Genomic DNA, 20,887 nt, shown 5'->3' on the forward strand with positions numbered 1-20,887 from the left:
ATCCGCGCCCCCCATCCAGGTCTGGGGGGAATTTTGGGAAATTTTTGGGAATTTTGGGCATTTTTGGGAGAAATTCAGGGGATTTTTGGGAATTTTTTGGGAATTTTGGGGATTTTTTGGGGACTTTTTTGGGAATTTTGGGGAAAATTCAGGGGATTTTGGGGAATTTTTTGGAATTTTGGGGATTTTTTTGGGAATTTTTTTGGAATTTTGGGCATTTTTGGGGAATTTTTTGGAATTTTGGGGATTTTTTGGGAATTTTTTGGGAATTTTGGGCATTTTTGGGGAATTTTTGGGGAATTTTGGGGATATTTTGGGGGTTTTTGAGGGGATTTTTTTGGGGTTCCTGAGCTCAGAATTTGGGAATTTTCTGGAATTTTGGAGCCAGATCCGCGCCCCCATCCAGGTCTGAGGAGATTTTGGGGAATTTTTTGGGAATTTTGGGCATTTTTGGGGGAAATTCAGGGGACTTTGGGGAATTTTTTGGGAATTTTGGGGATTTTTTTGGGAATTCTGGGCATTTTTGGGGGAAATTCAGGGGATTTTGGGGATATTTTGGGCATTTTTGGGGGAAATTCAGGAGATTTTGGGGAATTTTTTGGGAATTCCGTGGATTTTTGGGGGGAAATTCAGGGGATTTTGGGGAAATTTTTGGGATTTTTTGGGGGGAAATTCTGGGGATTTTTGGGGGTCCCCAGTTCTGATTTTGGGGTTCCTACCCCAATTTTTGGGGTTCTGGTGCCGATTTTGGGGGGTTTTAACCCAATTTTGGGCTCCCCAGGTGTGGCAGGACCTGGCTGAGACCCTTGTGGGGGGAGCCCTGGAGAGCCCCCCCAGCGCCGCCTTCTCCAGGTGAGGGCAATCCCCCAAAAATCCCAAAAATCCCCAAAAAATCCCCCAAAAAAATCCCCAAAAAATCCCCCAAAAATCCAAAAAAATCCCCAAAAAATCCTTTAAAAAAAATACCCCAAAAAAATCCCAAAAATCCCCCAAAAATCCAAAAAAATCCCCAAAAAATCCCCCCAAAATTCCCCAAAAAATCCCCAAAAAATCCCCCCAATAAATCCCAAAAAATCCCAAAAAATCCCCCAAAAAATCCTAAAAAATCCCCAAAAAAATCCCCAAAAAAACCCCAAAAAATCCTAAAAAACATCCCAAAAAAACCCAAAAAGTCGCAAAAGAATCCCTGAAAAAATCCCCCAGAAAATTCCCCCAGAAATCCCCAAAAAATCCCAAAAAAATCCCCCAAAATTCCCCCAGAAATCCCCAAAAAAATCCCAAAATTCCCCCCAAAAATCCCCAAAAAATCCTTTAAAAAATACCCAAAAAATCCCCCAAAAATCCCAAAATTCCCGCAAAAATCCTAAAAAATCCCCCAAAAATCCCCTAAAAATCTGCAAAAAGTCCCCAAAAATCCACAAAAAAATCCCCAAATAATCCCCCAAAAATCCCCAAAAAATCCCCCCAAAAAATCCCCCCCAAATCCCAAAAATTCCCTAAAAATTCCCAAAAAATAATAAAAAAATCCAAAAGAAATTCCCCAAAAATCCTCAAAAAATCCCTCAAAAAATCCCCAAAAATCCCAAAAAATCCCCAAAAAATTCAAAAAAAACCCAAAAAACCAAAAAACTCCAAAAAAATCCCAAAAAATCCCCAAAAATCCCAATTTTCCCCCCAGGTGCTGACGCTGGCGGCCACGGAGCCCCTGACCCTGGAGCACTCCAGACCCCCCCAAAATTTGGGAACCGCCCAAAATTCCCAAATTCCCCAAATTCCCAAATTTGCCCCCAAGCTCGGGGGTCGCCCCCAGTTCCGGGGGGGTGGGAGGTGAATTTTGGGCGAATTTACGAATTCCTGGCCAGGAGCAGCGGCGGGGGGGGAGGCTGAAAAATTGGGGGGAAAAAAATCCCAAAAATTTGGGGGGGAAATCTCAAAAATTTGAGGGGGAAAGGCAAAAATTCAGGAGGAAAATCCTCAAAAAAATCCCCAAAAAAACCCCAAAAATCAGCAAAAAAATCCCCCAAAAAACCCCAATAAATCCCAAAAAAATCCGCAAAAATCCTTTAAAAATACCCAAAAAATCCCAAAAATTCCCCAAAAAATCCCCAAAAAATCCCAAAAATTTCCCAAAAAATCCCCCAAAAAATCCCAAAATTCCAAAAAAAATCCCAAAATTTTCCCAAAAATTCCCAAAAAAATCCCCCCCAAAAATCCCCGAAAATCCCCAAAAAATCCTCCAAAAAATCCCCAAAAAATAAAAAAAAATCCCAAAAAATCCCAAAAATTCCCCAAAAAATCCCAAAAAACAATAAAAAATCCCAAAAAAATCCCCCAATAATCCCCCAAAAATCCCTAAAAATTCCCCAAAAAACCCCCAAAAAATCCCGAAAAAAATCCCAAAATTCCCAAAAAATTCCCAAAAAAAATCCCAAAAAATCTCAAAAAATCCCCAAAAATTCCTCAAAAAAAGCCCAAAAATCCCCAAAAAATCCAAAAATATCCCCAAGAAATCCCAAAACATCCCCCCAAAAAATCCCAAAATTCCCCCAAAAAATCCTCAAAAAATCCCAAAATTCCCAAAAAATTCACCCAATAAATCCCAAAAAAATCTCAAAAAATCCCCAAAAAAAACCCCAAAAAAATCCCAAAAAATTCACCAAAAAAATCCCAAAAAATCCCCAAAAATCCCCAAAAAATCCTTTAAAAAACCCCCAAAATATCCAAAAATTCCTCCAAAAAACCCCAAAAAATCTCAATTTTCCCCAGGTGCTGACGCTGGCGGCCACGGAGCCCCTGAGCCTGGAGCACTCCAGACCCCCCCAACATTTGGGAACCCCCCAAAATTCCCCAAATTCCCAAAATTTGGGAACCCCCCAACATTCGGGGCCTTCCCAAAATTCCCCAAATTCCCCAAATTCCCAAATTTGCCCCCAAGCTCGGGGGTCGCCCCCAGTTCCGGGGGGGTGGGAGGTGAATTTTGGGAGAATTTACGAATTCCTGGCCAGGAGCAGCGCGGGGGGGGGAGGCGCCTGCCCTGCCCCCCACAGGTGAGGAGGGACCCCAAAATCTGGGGGGGAAAAACTCAAAAATTTGGGGGGAAAATGCAAAAATTTGGGGGGGAAATCTCAAAAATTTGGGGGGAAAATCTCAAAAATTTGGGGGGGAAATCCCAAGAATTTGGGGGGGAAAAGGCAAAAATTTGGGGGGAAATCCGAAAAATTTGGGGGGGGGGGGGAAATCCCAAAAATTTGGGGGGAAAACTCAAAAATTTGAGGGGAAAAACTCAAGAATTTGGGGGGGTGAAAGTCAAAAAATTGGGGGAGAAATCCCAAGAATCTGGGGGGGAAAAATCACAAAAATTTGGGAGGGAAATGCCAAAAATTTGGGGGGGAAATCCCAAGAATTTGGGGGGAAATCCCAAAAATTGGGGCGGGGAGGGAAATCCCAAAAATTTTGGGGAGGTCCCAAAATCATGGGGAGGGGGAAATGGGGGAGGGGCAAAATTTGGGGTTTCCTGTCCTAAATTTGGGGTTCCCAGTCCCATTTTAGGGGGTCCCAGTCCCATTTTAGGGGGTCCCAGTCCCAAACTGGGCGGTGCTGACCCCGTTATTCCTCTCCGCCCCCCCCCCCAGAAGCTGCAATGGTTCTGTCCTTACTGGGAGGGTCCCTGTACAAAGTGGGGAGGTCCAATCCCATTTTAGGGGGTCCCAGTTCAAACTGGGCCAATCCCAGTCCCATTTTAGGGGTTCCCAGTTCCATTTTGGGGGTTCCCAGTCCATTTTATGGGGTCCCAGTCCCATTTTAGGGATTCCCAGTTTAAATTTGTGGTTCCCAGTCCCAAACTGGGAGGTGCTGACCCCATTTCCCCCCCCCGCCAGAAGCTGCAGTGGTTCTGTCCTTACTGGGACGGTCCCAGTCCCAAACTGGGGAGGTCCCAGGTCCATTTTAGGGGGTCCCAGTTTAAATTTGGGGTTCCCAGTCTCAAATTTGTGGTTCCCAGTCCCATTTTAGGGGTGGTCCCAGTCCAAATTTGTGGTTCCCAGTCCCAAACTGGGCGGTGCTGACCCCATTTTTTCCCCCCCCCGCAGAGGCTGCAGTGGTTCTGGCCTTACTGGGAGCGCTGCCGGCCGAACTGGGAGCACTGGGAGCGCTGGGGGGGCTCCAGCGGCACCTGCGGGGGCTCTGGGGGTCCCTGAGCGCCCCCCAAACCTCGGGGGACCCCCCCAGAGCCCCGAGCCCGCCCAGTGCCCCCCCCTGAACCCTTTACTGGTGCCACTGGGGTTACTGGGACGGGTGGGGTGAGGGGAGGGCGGGAGGGAAATTCCACAATTTTGGGGGAATCGCACATTTCCTGGGATTTCCCAATTTTTTGGGAGGGAAAAATGCAGAATTTCTTGGGAATTCCCAATTTTTTTGGGGGGGAAAAATCCCAAATTCCCTGAGGGAGATCCCAATTTTCCTGAGGGAATTCCCATTTTTTTGGGGGGGGGGGGGGGGGTGGGGGAATCCCGAATTTTGGGACGATCCCAAATTCCCTCTGCTCTTTCCCAGGTTTTGGGGGGAGGGGGAGAAAATAAAAATTTGGATTTTCCCAAAATTGGAGAATTCGGGACTCGTTTGTGGCTGGACTGGGATGAACTGGGAAGGAACTGGAGGGGACTGGATGGACTCGCCCGGACCCCCCCCTCCCCGCCTCTTCTCCCCAATGGTTTCGCCCGCTTCGTGTTGACCACGCCCCCATTGGCATCACGTGACCCCGTGTTTATTCCCGCCCGCCACGTGACAACTCCCCCCCGCGCGGTGACGTCAGTCACATGACGTCAGTCACATGAGGGCCGCAGCACCGCCCGGATCCTTCCGCGCCTCCGCCCGGGGCCCTTCCCGGCACCGCCCGTGTTACAGGGACCCTTCCCCGTTACCGGGACCCTTCCTCACTACCGGGACCCTCCCCCGTTACTGGCACTGAGAGGAGCTGGGGGAGCTCCGGGAGGCATTGGGAAGGGACTGGACGGACTGGGAGGAACTGGGCTGACCCGTACGCAGTTTGCGTAGCGCTGTGGGCAGGGCCCTTACGCCATCCGCGTAGCGCCGTGGGCACCGGCGTGGCCACTCCGAGGCACTGTGAGGGAACTGGGCTGAGCTCAGAAAGGCCTGGGAGGCTTCAGGAAGGGCACTGGAAGGAACTGGGATGAACTGGGGAGGACCTGGAACGAGCCGTACCACTGAGGGCGAGGCCCCTACGCCATTTACGCAGCGCTGAGGGCACTTCCCCATTCCCCATTCTCTTACGCCATTTGCGCAGCGCTGAGGGCGAGGGCCCTTACGCCATTTGCGCAGCGTTGAGGGCGCTCCCCATTCCCTTACGCCATTTGCGCAGCGCTGAGGGCACTTCCCCATTCCCCATTCCCTTACGCCGTTTACGCAGCGCTGAGGGCGCTCCCCATTCCCTTACGCCATTTGCGCAGCGCTGAGGGCACTTCCCCATTCCCCATTCCCCATTCCCCATTCCCTTACGCCATTTGCGCAGCGCTGAGGGCGCTCCCCGTTCCCTTACGCAATTTACGCAGCGCTGAGGGCACTTCCCCATTCCCCATTCCCTTACGCCATTTGCGTAGCGCCGCTCCATTACCGTCAACGGGCGCTCTTTACGCTGTTTGCGCACCGTACGCCGTAGGCGCGGCGGGGGCGGGCCCGTATCCCTGCGCGTTCCCGACGCTCCGGTCTAGGCCCGGTCCCGGTCCCGGTCCCGGTCCCGGCCCGGCCCCGAGCAGGCCCCGGCCCCGGCCCCGGCCCCCGGCCCGGCCCGGCCATGAAGTTCCTGTACAAGGAGGAGCATCCGTTCGAGAAGCGTCGCTGCGAGGGAGAGAAGATCCGGAAAAAGTACCCGGACCGAGTGCCGGTGAGGGCCGGGGCGGCGGGGGCACCGGGAAGCCGGAATCCAACCGGGAACTCCGAAATTCCCCACGGGAGCCCCGAAATCCCCTCAGGGAACCCCGAAATCCCCTCATGGAACCCCGAAATTCCCCACGGGAGCCCCGAAATCCCCTCCAAGAACCCCGAAATCCCCTCAGGGAACCCCGAAATTCCATCTGGAAAGCCGGAATCCAGCCTGGGAGCCCCAAAATCCTCTCAGGGAACCCCGAAATCCCCTCAGGGAACCCCGAAATTCAGCCTGGAAGCCTCAAAATCCCTTTCAAGCCCCCCAAAATCCCCTCAGGGAAACCCGAAATTCCAACCGGGAACCCCGAAATCCCCTCAGGGAACCCCGAAATCCCCTCAGGGAACCCCGAAATTCCATCTGGAAACCCGGAATCCAGCCTGGGAGCCCCAAAATCCTCTCAGGGAACCCCGAAATCCCCTCAGGGAACCTCGAAATTCAGCCTGGAAGCCTCAAAATCCCTTTCAGCCCCCAAAATCCTCTCATGGAACCCCAAAATCCCCTCATGGAACCCCGAAATCCCCTCAGGGAACCCCGAAATCCCATCTGGAAACCCGAAAGTCAGCCTGGGAGCCCCAAAATCCCCTCAGGGAACCCCCGAAATCCCCCAGGGAACCTCGAAATTCCAACCGGGAGCCCGAAATTCAACCTGGGAACCCCGAAATTCCAACCGGGAACCCCAAAATCCCCTCCAAGAATCCCCGAAATCCCCTCATGGAACCTCGAAATTCCACCCGGGAACCCCGAAATTTCAACCTGGGAACCCCGAAATCCCCTCAGGAAACCCCGAAATCCCCCCGGGAACCCCAAAATTCCACCCAGGAACCCCAAAAATCCCCTCAGGGAACCCCAAAATCCCCCCGGGAACCCCAAAATCCCCTCAGGGAACCCCAAAATCCAACCCAGAAACCCCAAAATCCAACCCAGAAACCCCAAATTCGACCTGAGAGGCCCAAATTCCCACCGGGAACCCCAAAATCCCCAAAATTCCCCAAATTTTCCTTTCCCTGGTGGCGTTTTTCCTCAATTTTTGGGGTTTTTGGCCTAAAATTCAGCTGCTTTTCCCTCCAATTTAAGGGATTTTACCCCAAAATTGAGGAAATTTCCCCCAAAATTCCCAGGATTTCTTCCTCAAACTTAGGAAAATTTTCTTCTCAAATTTAGGATTTTTTTCCCCCCAAATTCAGGGAAATTTCTCCCTAAAATTCTAAAATTTTGCCCAAATTGTTGTGGGTTTTTTCCCCAAATCCAAGAATTTTTGTCCCCAGACCTCTGTGAGTTTTCCTCCAAAATCCAGGTGGAATTTTCCTCAAAAATCAAAGTTTTATTCCCCCAAAATCCAGGATTTTTTTCCTTCCAAAATTCTCATTTTTTTCCCCCCAAATTTAAAGAAATTTTCCCTCTAAAATCCAGGATTTTTTGCCCAAATTTAAGGAATTTTCCCACCCAAATTTAAGGAAAATTTTCCCCAAAAATTCTCATTTTTTCCCCCAAACTTAAAGAAATTTTCCCTTCTAAAATCCAGGATTTTTTGCCCAAATTCTGGAAATTTTTTCCCTCCCAAATTCAATTTTCCCACCCAAATTTAAGGAAAATTTTCCCTAAAAATTCTCATTTTTCCCCCAAAAATTCACATTTTTTCCCCCAAATTTAAAGAAATTTTCCCTTTTAAACCCAGAATTTTTTGCTCAAATTTCAGGAATTTTTCCTCCCAATTTCCCATTTTTCTCCCCAATTTTTTTGGGTTTTTTTTTTCCCCAAATCCAGGATTTTTCCCCCAAAATTCAGGAATTTTTCCCCCCCAGGTGATCGTGGAAAAGGCGCCCAAGGCCCGGATTGGGGACCTGGATAAGAAAAAATACCTGGTGCCCTCTGACCTCACTGGTGAGATGGGGAAATTTGGGAAATTTTGGGGAATTTTGGGGAAATTTTGGGAAATTTGGGGTTTTTTGGGGGGAATTTGGGATTTTTTAAATAATTAGGTGGAGTTTTTTTGGAATTTTTGGGATTTTTTTTGGATTTTTGGGTTTTTTTTTCTGATTTTCTGGGGTTTTTTTGGGGAATTTTGGGGTGAATTTTTGGGTTTTTTTGGGTGCAATTTTGGGGGTTTTTTTCCTTATTTTTTGGGGGAATTTTGGGGCAGATTTTTGGGGTGTTTTGGCTGGAATTTTGGGGTTTTTTTCCTTATTTTCTGGGGGTTTTTTGGGGGAATTTTGGGGTAAATTTTGGGGTTTTTATGGGTGGAATTTTGGGGGATTTTTTGGGGAAATTTTGGGGGAATTTTTTGGTTTTTTGGGGGGAATTTTGGGGGTTTTTTTCCTGATTTTCTGGGGTTTTTTTTTTGGTGGGATTTTGGGGTTTTTTTGGAGGAATTTTGGGGTTTTTGGGGGGAATTTTGGGGTGAATTTTTGGGTTTTTTTGGGTGCAATTTTGGGGTTTTTGGGTGCAATTTGGGATTTTTTCTATTATTAGGTGGATTTTTTTGGAATTTTTGGGGTTTTTTTTTGGGAATTTTGGGGAATTTTTATGGGGAATTTTGGGTTTTTTTCTGATTTTCTGGGTTTTTTTTGGGGGCAATTTTGGGGGTTTTTGGGTGGAATTTTGGGGTTTTTTTCCTGATTTTTGGGTATTTTGAGGGTTTCCAGTGGGGCAGTTTTGGGCTGATTTTGGGTATTTTTGGGCAGTTTTTGTGTTGGGTATTTTTGGGTTGATTTTTGGGTATTTTTGGGTTGATTTTGGGTGTTTTTGGGGTTTCCAGTGGGGCATTTTTTGGGTTGATTTTGGATATTTTTGGTGTTTCCATTGGGGCAGTTTTGGGTTGATTTTGGGTATTTTTGGGCATTTTTTGGGTTGATTTTTGGGTTGATTTTTGGGCAGTTTTTGGGTTGATTTTGGGTATTTTGGGTGTTTCCCATGGGCCATTTTTTGGGTTGATTTTGGGTATTTTTGGTGTTTCCAGTGGGGCACTTTTTGGATGGATTTTGGGATTTTTGGGCATTTTTTTTGGTTGATTTTGGGTATTTTTTGGGTTGATTTTGGGTATTTTTGGGGTTGATTTTGGGTATTTTTGGGGTTGATTTTGGGCAGTTTTTGGGTATTTTTGGGTATTTTTGGGGTTGATTTTTGGGTATTTTTGGGCATTTTTTGGGTTGATTTTTGGGTTGATTTTTGGGCAGTTTTTGGGTTGATTTTGGGTATTTTTTGGGTATTTCCAATGGGGCAGTTTTTGGGTTGATTTTGGGTGTTTTTGGGTGGATTTTGGCAGGTTTTGGGTTGATTTTTGGGCAGTTTTTTGGGCAGTTTTTGGGTTAATTTTGGTATTTTTTGGGGTTCCAGTGGGGCAGTTTTATTTCCTGATCCGGAAGCGGATCCATCTCTGGGCTGAGGACGCTCTGGGCAGTTTGGGGTGGATTTTGGGCATTTTTGGGGCAGTTTTTGGGTTGATTTTGGGGCATTTTTTTGGGTTGATTTTTGGGTATTTTTGGGGTTGATTTTGGGTATTTTTAGGTATTTCCAATGGGGCATTTTTTGGGCTGATTTTTGGTATTTTTGGGCAGTTTTTGGGGTGGATTTTTGGGCAGTTTTGGGCAGTTTTTGGGTTGATTTTGGGGCAGTTTTTGGGTGATTTTTGGGCAGTTTTTGGGTTGATTTTTGGGCAGTTTGGGGGTTGATTTTTGGGCAGTTTTTGGGTTAATTTTGGGTATTTTTGGGTTCCAGTGGGGCAGTTTTATTTCCTGATCCGGAAGCGGATCCATCTCCGGGCTGAGGACGCTCTGGGCAGTTTGGGGTGGATTTTGGGCATTTTTGGGCAGTTTTTTGGGTTGATTTTTGGGCAGTTTTTTGGGCAGTTTTTTTGAGCAGTTTTTGGGTTAATTTTGGGTGTTTTTGGGGTTCCAGTGGGGCAGTTTATTTCCTGATCCGGAAGCGGATCCATCTCCGGGCTGAGGACGCTCTGTTCTTCTTCGTCAACAACGTCATCCCCCCGACCAGCGCCACCATGGGCCAGCTCTACCAGGTCCAGAACCACCCAAAACATCCCAAAAACACCCCCAAAATATCCCCAAAATATCCCCAAAACCACCCCCAAAATATCCCAAAAACACCCCCAAAATATCCCCAAATATCCCCAAAAACACCCCCAAAATATCCCAAAAAATATCCCCAAAATTGCCCAAAATATCCCCAAAAATATCCCCAAAATATCCCCAAACCAACCTCAAAAACCTCCCAAAAATATCCCCCAAATTGCCCAAAAGCTTCTCCAAAAATATCTCCAAAATTCCCCGAAACATCCCCAAAAATATCCCCAAAATTGCGCAAAATATTCCCAAAAATATCCCCCAAAACAGCCCCCAAAATATCCCCAAACCAACCTCAAAAACCTCCCAAAAAATATTTCCAAAATTGCCCAAAACATCCCCAAAAACTTCTCCAAAAATATCCCCAAAATTGCCCAAAATATCCCCAAAAACTTCTCCAAAAATATCCCTAAAATTGCCCAGAACAAACCCAAAAAATTCTCCAAAAATATCCCTAAAATTTCCCAAAATATCCTCAAAAGCTTCTCTAAAAATATCCCCAAAATTGCCCAAAATATCCCCAAAAGCTTCTCCAAAAATATCTCCAAAATTGCCCAAAACAAACCCAAAAACTTCTCCAAAAATATCCCCAAAATTTCCCAAAAAACACCCCCAAAACATCCTCAAAAAAGTCCCCAAAAGCATCCCCAAAACCAACCCCAACCTCCCCAAAATATCCCAAAATTTCCTCAAAACTTCCCCAAAAACACCCCCAAAACCTCCCAAATTTCCTCAAAACTTTCCCAAAAAAGTCCCCAAAACTTTCCCAAAATCCCCCCAAAAATCCCCCCTAAACCTCCCCAAAATCCCCCCAAAAATTCCCCAAAAACTTTCCCCAAAATCCCAAAAAAATCCCCAAAAATCCCTGGGAACACCCAAAAAAAATCCCAGAAAAATTCGGGATAATGGGAACAAAACTTGTGGGAGAAAAAGTGGTGGAAAGGGTTAAAAAAGGAATTTTTAAAAAGATTTTTGGGGGAATTTTGAGAATTTGGGGTGGGGTCCAAAAATGTCCAAAAAATTTGGGAGGAAAAAAGTTAAAGGGAAGTAATGAGGGAGGGACTTGAAGGGGTTAAAAATTTAAGGGGGGGAGCCCCAAAATATCCTAAAAAAATTCGGGATGGTCCCAAAAATTTGGGAGGAACCGAAATGGGAAATTTGGGGTTGGGGTGGGAGGGAAAATTTGGGGTTTGGGGGAGGAAATTTGGGGTGGAAAAAGAGAAATTTGGTAAAGGGGGCGGGGGTCCTAAAAATCCTGGGAAAGGCCCCAAAAATCCTCTGGGGTGGGGAAATTTGGGAATAGGGGAGGAATTTGGGATGGGGGGGGTTAAAAATTCCAGGAAAAAAGCCCAAAAAATCCGGGAAAAATCCACAAAATCCGGGAAAAAACCCCAAATATTTTGGGAATGGGGGGGGGGAACTGGAAGAGACCAAAAACTTCACGGCCGGGGGGGGGGGGGGGACACGCAAAATTCCCCGAGAATCCCTGAGGGGAAAATTTGGGAATTTTTGGGATTTCTCCCCAAACCCGATTGGCGAAGATCCCAAATCCCAACCCTGGGTGGATATTCCCGGTTTTTAACCCTTGAATTCCCGGTTTTTAACCCTTGAATTCCCGGTTTCCCCGCTCGCTCCCTCAGGAACACCACGAGGAGGATTTCTTCCTTTACATCGCCTACAGCGACGAGAGCGTCTACGGGGCCTGAGCCTGCCCTGCTCCCGCCCCTCCCGCCCTCCCCGGGGCTCTCCCGGTGCTTCCCGCTCCCGCTTTTTCCGTTTTTTCCCCTTTTTTCCCCATTCCCGGGTTTTTTTTTCCCGCCCCCCTCCCCCTCGCCCCAAATTAAAAGCGACGGAGCCGCCTCAGGGCCTCGACCGGAAGTGGGCGTGGTTTAAGGGGGGGAGGGGCGCATGCGCGGGGTTCAGGGGGGGGTTTGCATAATGAGCTCCGCGCGCCTGCGTGGGACGCCATATTTGGTGTCGGAGGGGTGTGGTTTGCATAATGAGCTGGTTGCGCGTGCGTAAGGCGCCAAATATGGGTGTGAAGGGGTGGGGATAGCAAAGTATAAGCAGGGCGGGGGCGTGGTTTGCATAAGAAGCTCCGCGCGCAAACGCAGGGTGCCATACTAGGCGAAGAGGGGGCGTGGCTTGCATAATGTGCGCGCTGCGTATGCGTATAAAGCAAAACGAGGGCGGGGCGAAAGGCGCGATTTGCATAATAAACGTCGCGCGCAATGCGTAGAAGTCCAAATAGGACTTAAAAGGGGGCGTGGCCGGCATAATGAGACATCAGCAACGGGGGAGTCATCCCGGAGGAGGCGTGGCTTGCATAATTAGCACGGCGCGCATGCGTTGAAAGCAAAGTGAATGTGGCGGGGCGTGCGGCGCCCAAAGAGGGGCGGGGTTTAGCGGAGAGGGGGCGGGTCCAGCGCGTGCGCGCTGAGGGGAAGGGGCGTGGTTTGGGCGGCGGGGGCGGGGCCTGGCGGGGGCGGCGCGGAACGAGGCGGCACCGGACGGAGCGGGCGCGGAACCGGGGGGGGGCCCGGCGGGGCGCGGCCATGGCCGAGCCCGGAGGTACCGGGGCAGCACCGGGCGGGCGCGGGGGAGTCCCGGAGCCGAGGGGTTGGAGCCGCCAAAGTGCCGGGAGCGGCGGGGTTGGGGTGCCGGTAATGGAGGGGGGGGGACACCGGGAGTCGCCGTGTCGGGACTGGGGGAGCGGAGAGCGGAGGAACCGGGGGAGCTGGAGGCTGAACCGGGAGGGGGTTGGAGCCGGTACCGAGGGGGTTTGGAGCTCTCAGAGCACCCGTACCGGAGCGGTTTGGAGTCGGTACCGGGGGGATCTGGAGCCGCTACCGGAGCGGTTTTGGAGCCCGGTACCGGGGAGGAGCTGGAGGCCGAACCGGGCGGGTTCGGAGCCGGTACCGGGGGACGTTTGGACCGCTCAGAGTCCCGGTACCGGGCCCGGAGGGAGCGGCAGCAGCGGGAGCGCAGAACCGAGGGGAAGGGGGGGAGTTTGGAACCGGTACCGGGGGAAGGTTGGAGCCTCCGGAGCCCCGGTACCGATCCCGGGCAGGCTCCGGTGCCGGTGCCGGTGTGACCGCCCCGTCCCCTTTCCATTCCCACAGAAGCGCTGGGGCCGCTGAAAACCGAACCGCAGGTGAGGGGGGGCACCGGGAGGGGTGGGGGGACGGGGATTCCCCCTCTGCTCAATCCTTTCAGCGCTCCCAGTAACCGGGAGGGGTCTCGGGGCTTTGGGGAGGGGTTTAACGGAAAGATCCCGGTGTTCACGGTGAGCCCCTCTCCCCCCCCGCTCGGTTCCCGGTACCGGCAGCCCCCGGAAAAGCGGCGGAGGACGATCGAGGACTTCAATAAGTTCTGCAGCTTCGTGCTGGCCTACGCCGGCTACATCCCGGCGGCCGCCGAGGTAACCGGGGAGGCACCGGGAGGGCACCGGGGGTTACCGGGAGCTACCGGGAAGGCACCGCGAGGGCCGGGGAAGCGCGGGGAAGGATCGCGGGGATAACGGGAGGGCACCCAACGCTTGCGGGAGATACCGGAGGGGCCACCGGGAGGAATACCGGGAGTTACCGGGAGGTACCGGAGGGGCACCGGGAGGTCACCGGGAAGCACCGGACGGGGGTTTAAAGGGGCGGGAGGTTTTTAAGAGGGGTCCCCGGTCCTTAATTTCCCCCCCGTTCCTCCCCCCCCCCCGTGGTTCCCCCCGGCCCCGCCGCCGCCCCGGCAGCTCCCGGCGTGCCCCGCGCGGCCCCGTGTGATTGACAGCGCGCTAAACCCCGCCCCTCTCGCGCTCTCCGCCAATCGCAGTGGCGTTTCGCTCTAAACCACGCCCACAGCGGGAAGATCCCTGAGGGGAAAGCCCCGCCCACCCTCGCGGACCAATGGCGACGGGTTTTGCGTGGCCACGCCCCCTGTGCGCCGCGGGGATGCTGGGAGATGTAGGCGGTGCTTGGTGTGTGGACTGCGAATCCCGGCGTGCTTTGCGCGGCGCCGCCATCTTGAGGCGGGGGTTCGGGGGGGGGTTTGGGGGGGATTTTTGGGGCAGATTTTGGGGGTTTTGGTGGTCCTGAGGTGGATTTGGGGGTGAACGTGAGAGTCCTGAAGTTGATTTTGGAGTCCTGGGTGGGTTTGGGTGTGGATTTTGGGGGTTCCTGAGTTGAATTTGGGGTTCCTGAGTGGATTTTGGGGGTTTTGGGTTGGTTTTGGGGTAAATTTGGGTGTCCTGGGCTTGATTTTGTGGGTTCTGGGTGGATTTTAGGCATTTTGGGGTGAGTTTGACGCTCCTGGGTTGGATTTTGGGGTAAATTTGGTCATCCCAGGCTGGATTTTCGTCATCCTTGGTTGGATTTTGGTCATCCCAGGTTGGATTTTGGTCACCCCAAATTGGATTTTGGGGTAAATTTGGTCATCCCAGGTTGGATTTTGGTCATCCCGGGTTGGATTTTGGGGTAAATTTGGTCATCCCAGGTTGGATTTTGGTCATCCTCGGTTGTATTTTGGTCATCCCAGATTGGATTTTGGGCACCCCAGGTTGGATTTTGGTCATCCCAGGTTGGATTTTTGGGTAAATTTGGTCATCCTAGGTTGGATTTTGGTCATCCCAGGTTGGATTTTGGGGTAAATTTGGTCATCCCAGGTTCGATTTTGGTCATCCTTGGTCGGATTTTGGGGTAAATTTGGTCATTCCAGGTTGGAATTTGGTCATCCCAGGTTGGATTTTGGGGTAAATTTGGTCATCCCAGGTTCGATTTTGGTCATCCTTGGTCGGATTTTGGGGTAAATTTGGTCATCCCAGGTCGGATTTTAGGGATAAATTTAGGGGCTATGGGCTGGATTTTGGTCATCCCAGGTTGGATTTTAGGGATAAATTTAGGGGCTATGGGTTGGATTTTGGTCATCCCAGTTTGAATTTTGTTCATCCCAGGTTGGATTTTGGGGTAAATTTGGTCATACCAGGTTGGATTTTGGTCATCCCAGGTTGGATTTTGGGGTAAATTTGGGCATCCCAGGTTGGATTTTGGGGTAAATTTGTCATCCCAAGTTGAATTTTGGTCATCCCGGGTTGGATTTTGATCATCCTGGGTTGGATTTTGGTCATCCCAGGTTGGATTTTGGGGTCAATTTGGTCATCCCAGGTTGGATTTTGGGGTAAATTTGGACATCCCAGGTTGGATTTTGATCATCCTGGGTTGGATTTTGGGCACCCCAGGCTGGATTTTGGGGTAAATTTGGTCATCCCAGGGCTGAATTTTGGGCACCCCAGGTTGGATTTTGGTCACCCCCGTGCTGGATTTGGTCACCCCAGGTTGGATTTTGAGTCATCCTGGGTTGGATTTTGGTCACCCCGTGCTGGATTTTGGTCACCCCGTGCTGGATCCAGTCACAAATTTCGCCTTCCCCCCTTGATTTTCAGGTAACCCCGATCAATTTTGTGCCCCCCAGGACCCCCCCTGGCCCTCATCGGGCCCCCAGCTCTCCCCGCCCGCCCGGGGGTGACGCCTGGGGCTCGGCCCCCGGCCGCGCTTCGAACCATCGAGACCTTCGTCCGCAAAGCCAAATCCTCCAAGAAACGCGCCCTGGCCCCTCCGGAATCCACCATTTTGGACAAAATGCGCCTCAAGGACTCCTGTTCGACCTCCCCGCTCCCCAAAACCCCCCGGGGCCTCCCCCTCAGAAACGCCGCGAGCGCCGGAACCGCCGGGGGGAGCGGGAGCAGCCGGGGGCGGGGCTGGGGGGCGGCTCCCGGAGCGGCCGCGAGAATTCGAGGATTCGGGTGAAAAAGAGCAAAAAACGGCGCTGGAAAAAAGGGGACAGGGGCGTTTTGGGCAGGGGCTCCCCCAGCGAGGGAGACGGATTCGGAGGAGGAGCCGCCCTCCCCTCCGCCGCCGCCGCCGCCGCCGCCGCCGCTGCCCCCCGAGGGCGGGAAACTGGGGGTGCTGGGGGGCCCGGGGCGGTGCTGGGGGTGGGCAAGGAAGGGGGGAGCACCGAGACCAGCAGGGACGGAGACGGCAGCGACAGCGACGCGAGGGTCATGGACGAGGACATCATGGTGGAGTCGGGTGAGTGAGGGGGGATTTGAGGGGAAGTTGGGGGCTTTGAGGGGGATTTCGGGGGTTTGAGGGGGATTTGGGGTTCCTGGAGAGGTTTGAGGGGGTCCTAGAGGGGTTTTGGGGGGAGGTTTGGGGTCCCCAAAGGTCATGGACGAGGACATCATGGTGGAGTCGGGTGAGTGAGGGGAGAATTGAGGGAAAGTTGGGGGGTTTGAGGGGGATTTGGGGGGTTTGAGGGGGATTTGGGGTTCCTGAGGGGTTTTAAGGGGTCTTAGAGGGGTTTTGGGGGGAGGTTTAGGGGGTCTCAGGGGAGTTTGGGGTCCCTTAGGGAGGACATGTAGGTCATGGATGGGGACATCATGGTGGAGTCGGGTGAGTGAGGGGAGAATTGAGGGGAATTTGGGGGGTTTGAGGGGAATTTGGGGTTCCTAGAGGGGTTTGAGGGGGATTTGGGGGGTTTGAGGGGGATTTGGGGTTCCTAGAGGGGTTTGAGGGGTTCCTAGAGGGGTTTTGAGGGGGTCTTAGAGGAGTTTTGGGGGTGAAATTTGGCAGTTTGGGGTCCCTGGAGGGGATGTGTGGGTCATGGACCGAGGACATCATGGTGGGAGTCGGGTGAGCGAGGGGGGAATTGAGGGGAATTTGAGGGGTTTGAGGGGAATTTGGGGTTCCTAGAGGGGTTTGAGGGGGTCTTAGAGGGATTTTGGGGTGAAATTGGCAGTTTGGGGTCCCTGGAGGGGTTTTGGGGTGAAGTTTGGGGGTCTCAGGGGGTTTGTGGGTCCCTGGAGGACCCCATTGTGGTGGAGTTGGGTGAATTTGGAGGAAAATTTCGGGATTTGAGAGGACTTTGGGGTTCCTGGAGGACATTTAGGGTTCCTGGAGGAGTTTTAGGGTTCCTGGAGGAATTTTGGGGTTCCTGGAGCAGTTTTGGGGTTCCTGGAGGAGTTTTGGTGGTCTTAGAGGAGTTTTAGGGGGTCTTAGAGCAGTTTTGGGGTTCTGGAGGAATTTTGGGGGTTCCTGGAGGAGTTTTGGGGTTCCTGGAGGAATTTTGGGGTTCCTGGAGCAGTTTTGGGGTTCCTGGAGCAGTTTTGGGGTTCCTGGAGGGGTTTGGGGCTCCTGGAGGAATTTTGGGGGTCCTGGAGGAGTTTTTGGGGTTCCTGGAGCAGTTTTGGGGTCCCTGGAGGGTTCCTGGAGGAATTTTGGGGGTCCTGGAGCAGTTTTTGGGGTTCCTGGAGCAGTTTTGGGGTTCCTGGAGGAGTTTTAGGGGATCTCAGAGGGGTTTGAGGTCCCTGGATGGGGACATGTGAGTCCTGACAAGGACATCATGAGTTGGGTGAATTTTTGCATTTTTTAGGGTGGAAATTTCGGGATTTGAGGGAAATTTTGGTGCCCCTGGAGAGGGTTTGGGGTGAGGTTTCTTTGCCTTGTCCTGCTGGAATTTTTGGGGTTCTCAGAGAAAAATTTTGAGGAGTCCCAGGTGACGATTTTGGGCCATCAATTTTAAACATTTGCTTGATGCTGGAATAAATTTACAAATCCCAGGTAGAATTTGAGCCAGAAATTCAAGATATTTCAACCTTCCTTGACCATTCAAGCGCTTTTTTTTTGGGTTATTTGCTTACAAAATTCCTCCATTTTCACCGCATTTTTCCCCCTTATTTTTACCGTTTAACTTTGATTTTTTTGGGGTTTTTTTTAGGTGATGATTCTTGGGATTTGATCACCTGCTACTGCCAAAAACCTTTTGCTGGCCGGCCCATGATCGAGTGCAGCCAATGTGGAACCTGGATCCACCTTTCCTGCGCCAAGGTGAAGAAAAACAACGTCCCCGACGTCTTTTATTGCCAAAAATGCCGGGAGGGTCCTCGCAGGGCCACCCCCTCCACCCCCAGGGCCGCTGGGGACTCCTAAATCCCCTCCCCATCCCAAAAAAATTGAGATTTTGGGGGGTCCCAGGCCTCGTTTCTGCCAGGGTTTTGTGCTCAAAATGAGAAATTTTGGCCTCGTCGCCTTCCCTGGGGTTGTTGGGGTTCGAGGGTTTTGGTGGTTCCTTCCCCCCCCCTATAAAAAAAAAAAATGAGGAGTTTTGGTTCAAACTTGGGAAAATTGGGAATTTTGGGAGGTTTGGATGGTGGCACACACAGCCTGGAATTGGGAGGTTCCCAAAAAATTGGAGATTTTTGGGGGGTTTGTGTGGAATTGGGGAGGTTTTGAGGGGTGGAAAATGCCCAAAATTGGAGATTTTGGGGTTTTTTGGAACCTCCCTTTCCCCCCCTTTCCTCCCCAAATTGTGAGGGTTTGTTAAAAACCCTGAAATTGGGAGATTTTGGGTCCAGCTCCCTCAAAAATGGGGAGGTTTTGGGGGGAGGATCCCCCCATAAGTTGTGGGGTTTTTGGGGGGTTCTGCTTCAAATTTTTGGGGGGTTTGGGGTCCCTCATCTGCAGGACAGGAGGTTTTGGGCTCCCATTTTGGGGTACAAGATTTGGGGGGGCTCTTACCCCAAATCATGATTTTTTTTTTTGGGGTTCCCCCACCCCTAAAATGGGAAAATTTGGGGGGGGTTGGGGTTTCCCTCACCCCAAATTAAGATTGAGGGGAGCCCCCCCCTTAAATAGGGGAGGTTTGGGGGGGTCCCCTACCCCAAATTATGAGATTTTGGGGTCCCCCCCTCTCACCCCCAGGAAAGGAGGGTTTGGGGGTCCTTCACCCCAGACAAAAAGATTTTTGGGGACTCCCCCTAAAATAGGGGGATTTTGGGGTGTTCTTTGCCCCAAATCATGAGATTTTGGGGTGTCCCACCCCCCCCTCCCCAGAAAAGGAGAATTTGGGGGGGCCCCCCACACCCCCCAAGTACGATTTGGGGAAAACTCCCCTAAAAGAGGAAGTTTTGGGGTCCCCTACCCCCAAAATAAGAGAGTTTTGGGGTTCCCTGCCCCGTGTTACGAGGTTTTTTTTGGGGTCCCCAGTTAAAATTTGAGGGACCCCACTAAGTTCAAGGGGTTTTGGGGTTTTTTAACCCCCACCCAGAGCACGAAGTTTGGGGGTCCTGTACCCCAATTCATGCGGTTTTGGGGTGTCTCAAGCCCTAAATTGGGGAGGGGGATTTGGGGGTCCCCTCCGCCCCCCCCCAAACTCTGAGGTTTTGGAAACAAGTTTTTTCATGTGTGTTATTTTTCTAAACGTTCCCTGCACCCCACTTTTTTTGGGGGGGGGCATCCCCCGAGTTTTTGGGGGTGTTTTCGAGCATCATTTTGGATGGGGGGGTGGACACCCCAAAACAAGAAGGGTCTGTCCCAGTTTGGGGGGAGTTTAAGGGGGGGATTTGGGGGATTCCCCCCCCTAAACCTTCCCCAGTTGGAATTTGGGGGGCGCCCCCCCCCCCTCTCCACCTTTTATTCCCTTTCCCTCTTTGTTTGAAGGATAATATTTTGGATTTTGGGGGGCTGCAGCCCCTCCCGTTGTAAATAAACAGCGCCGTTGCTTCGTAGCTGGGCGGGGGTTCGTGTCTGTCTGTCCGTCTGCTGCAGGCCCCAAAAGGAGCTCCCAAAATGTGAGGGGAAAAGGGTGGGAAATGTGAGGGGGAAAAAGGGCGGGAAATGTGAGGGAGGGAAAAGGGCGGGAAACGTGAGGGGGGAAAATGGAGGGAAACGTGAGGGGAGAAAATGGAGGGAAACGTGAGGGGAGAAAATGGAGGGAAACGTGAGGGGGGAAAATGGAGGGAAACGTGAGGGGGGAAAATGGAGGAAAATGTGAGGGGGGGAAAAGGGTGGGAAACGTGAGGGGAAAAAATGGAGAGAAACGTGAGGGGGGAAAATGGAGAGAAACGTGAGGGGAGAAAATGGAGAGAAATGTGAGGGGGGGGAAAGGGAGGGAAACGTGAGGGGGGAAAATGGAGAGAAACGTGAGGGGGGAAAATGGAGAGAAACGTAAGAGGAGAAAATGGAGAGAAACGTGAGGGGGGAAAACGGAGAGAAACGTGAGGGGGAAAAGGGTGGAGACATGAAGAATAAAAGGTGAGAAATATGAGGGGGAAATGGTGGGAAATGTGAGGGGAGAAAAGGGGCGGGAAGCGTGAGGGGGGGAAAGGGCGGGAAGCGTGAGGGGAGAAAATGGAGAGAAACGTGAGGGGAAAGGAGTGGAGATGTGAAGGATGAAAGGTGAGAAATATGAGGGGGAAATGGTGGGAAACGTGAGGGAAAAGGGTAAAGACATGAAGGATAAAAGGTGAGAAATATGAGGGGGAAAAGGTGGGAATTGTGAGGGGATAAAAGGGCAGGAAACGTGAGGGGAGAAAATGGAGAGAAACGTGAGGGGGGAAAAGGACGGGAAGTGTGAGGGGAGAAAAGGGCGGGAAACGTAAGGGGAAAAGGGTAAAGACACGAAGGATAAAAGGTGAGAAATATGAGGGGGAAATGGTGGGAAAATTTGAGGGGAGAAAGGGCAGGAAATGTGAAGGGAAAAGGGCGGGAAACGTGAGGGGGGGAAAAGGGCGGGAAACATGAGGGGGGAAAATGGAGAGAAACGTGAGGGGAGAAAAGGGTGGAGACACAAAGAATAAAAGGTGAGAAATATGGGGGAAATGGTGGGAAATGTGAGGGGAGAAAGGGCAGGAAACATGAGGGGAGAAAATGGAGAGAAACGTGAGGGGAAAGGAGTGGAGATGTGAAGGATGAAAGGTGAGAAATGCGAGGGGGAAATAGTGGGAAATGTGAGGGGAGAAAGGGCGGAAAATGTGCAGGAAATGTGAGGGGGGAAAGTGGGAAATGTGAAGGGAAAAGGGTGGAAAATGTGCAGGAAATGTGAGGGG

General features: G+C 51.3%; 2 protein-coding genes across 4 annotated transcripts; both read left to right on the top strand.

Annotated features, from left to right (window-relative positions):
* Positions 1 to 4,845: 4,845 nt before the first annotated feature.
* Positions 4,846 to 11,895, top strand: GABARAP (GABA type A receptor-associated protein). Of its 3 annotated transcripts, none has more exons than XM_071420906.1 (5): positions 4,874 to 5,899; positions 7,744 to 7,822; positions 9,656 to 9,664; positions 9,844 to 9,953; positions 11,658 to 11,895. In XM_071420906.1, the coding sequence occupies exons 1-5, from the start codon at positions 5,810 to 5,812 to the stop codon at positions 11,721 to 11,723; spliced, it is 354 nt and encodes a 117-aa protein (XP_071277007.1). In that variant the 5' UTR covers positions 4,874 to 5,809; the 3' UTR covers positions 11,724 to 11,895. The 3 variants fall into 3 exon arrangements, with proteins under 3 accessions (XP_071277008.1, XP_071277007.1, XP_071277006.1); XM_071420905.1 differs by lacking the exon at positions 9,656 to 9,664 and adding an exon at positions 9,275 to 9,283 and having other exon boundaries at positions 4,877 to 5,899; XM_071420907.1 differs by lacking the exon at positions 11,658 to 11,895 and having other exon boundaries at positions 4,846 to 5,899; positions 9,656 to 9,920.
* Positions 11,896 to 12,451: 556 nt separating this feature from the next.
* On the top strand, positions 12,452 to 19,567 carry PHF23 (PHD finger protein 23). The gene is given in 8 exon segments (XM_071420918.1): positions 12,452 to 12,588; positions 13,140 to 13,171; positions 13,346 to 13,438; positions 15,475 to 15,524; positions 15,526 to 15,544; positions 15,546 to 15,654; positions 15,657 to 16,091; positions 17,779 to 19,567. Coding segments are annotated over 8 exon segments (966 nt in total). The 5' UTR covers positions 12,452 to 12,572; the 3' UTR covers positions 17,991 to 19,567.
* Positions 19,568 to 20,887: the final 1,320 nt, after the last annotated feature.

The sequence above is a fragment of the Agelaius tricolor genome, unplaced genomic scaffold, assembly GCF_023055355.1.
Source record: "Agelaius tricolor isolate 1412-34295 unplaced genomic scaffold, bAgeTri1.0.p SCAF_172, whole genome shotgun sequence".
Taxonomy (NCBI): Eukaryota; Metazoa; Chordata; class Aves; order Passeriformes; family Icteridae; genus Agelaius; species Agelaius tricolor.

What these genes read in the sequence shown, in the direction of transcription:
- GABARAP (XM_071420906.1), top strand. Translation starts at nt 5,810, where the DNA reads ATGAAGTTCCTGTACAAGGAGGAGCATCCGTTCGAGAAGCGTCGCTGC. An exon ending in AGTACCCGGACCGAGTGCCG is followed by an intron (nt 5,900 to 7,743) that starts GTGAGGGCCGGG and finishes TTTCCCCCCCAG; the next exon opens with GTGATCGTGGAAAAGGCGCC. An exon ending in CCATGGGCCAGCTCTACCAG is followed by an intron (nt 9,954 to 11,657) that starts GTCCAGAACCAC and finishes TCGCTCCCTCAG; the next exon opens with GAACACCACGAGGAGGATTT.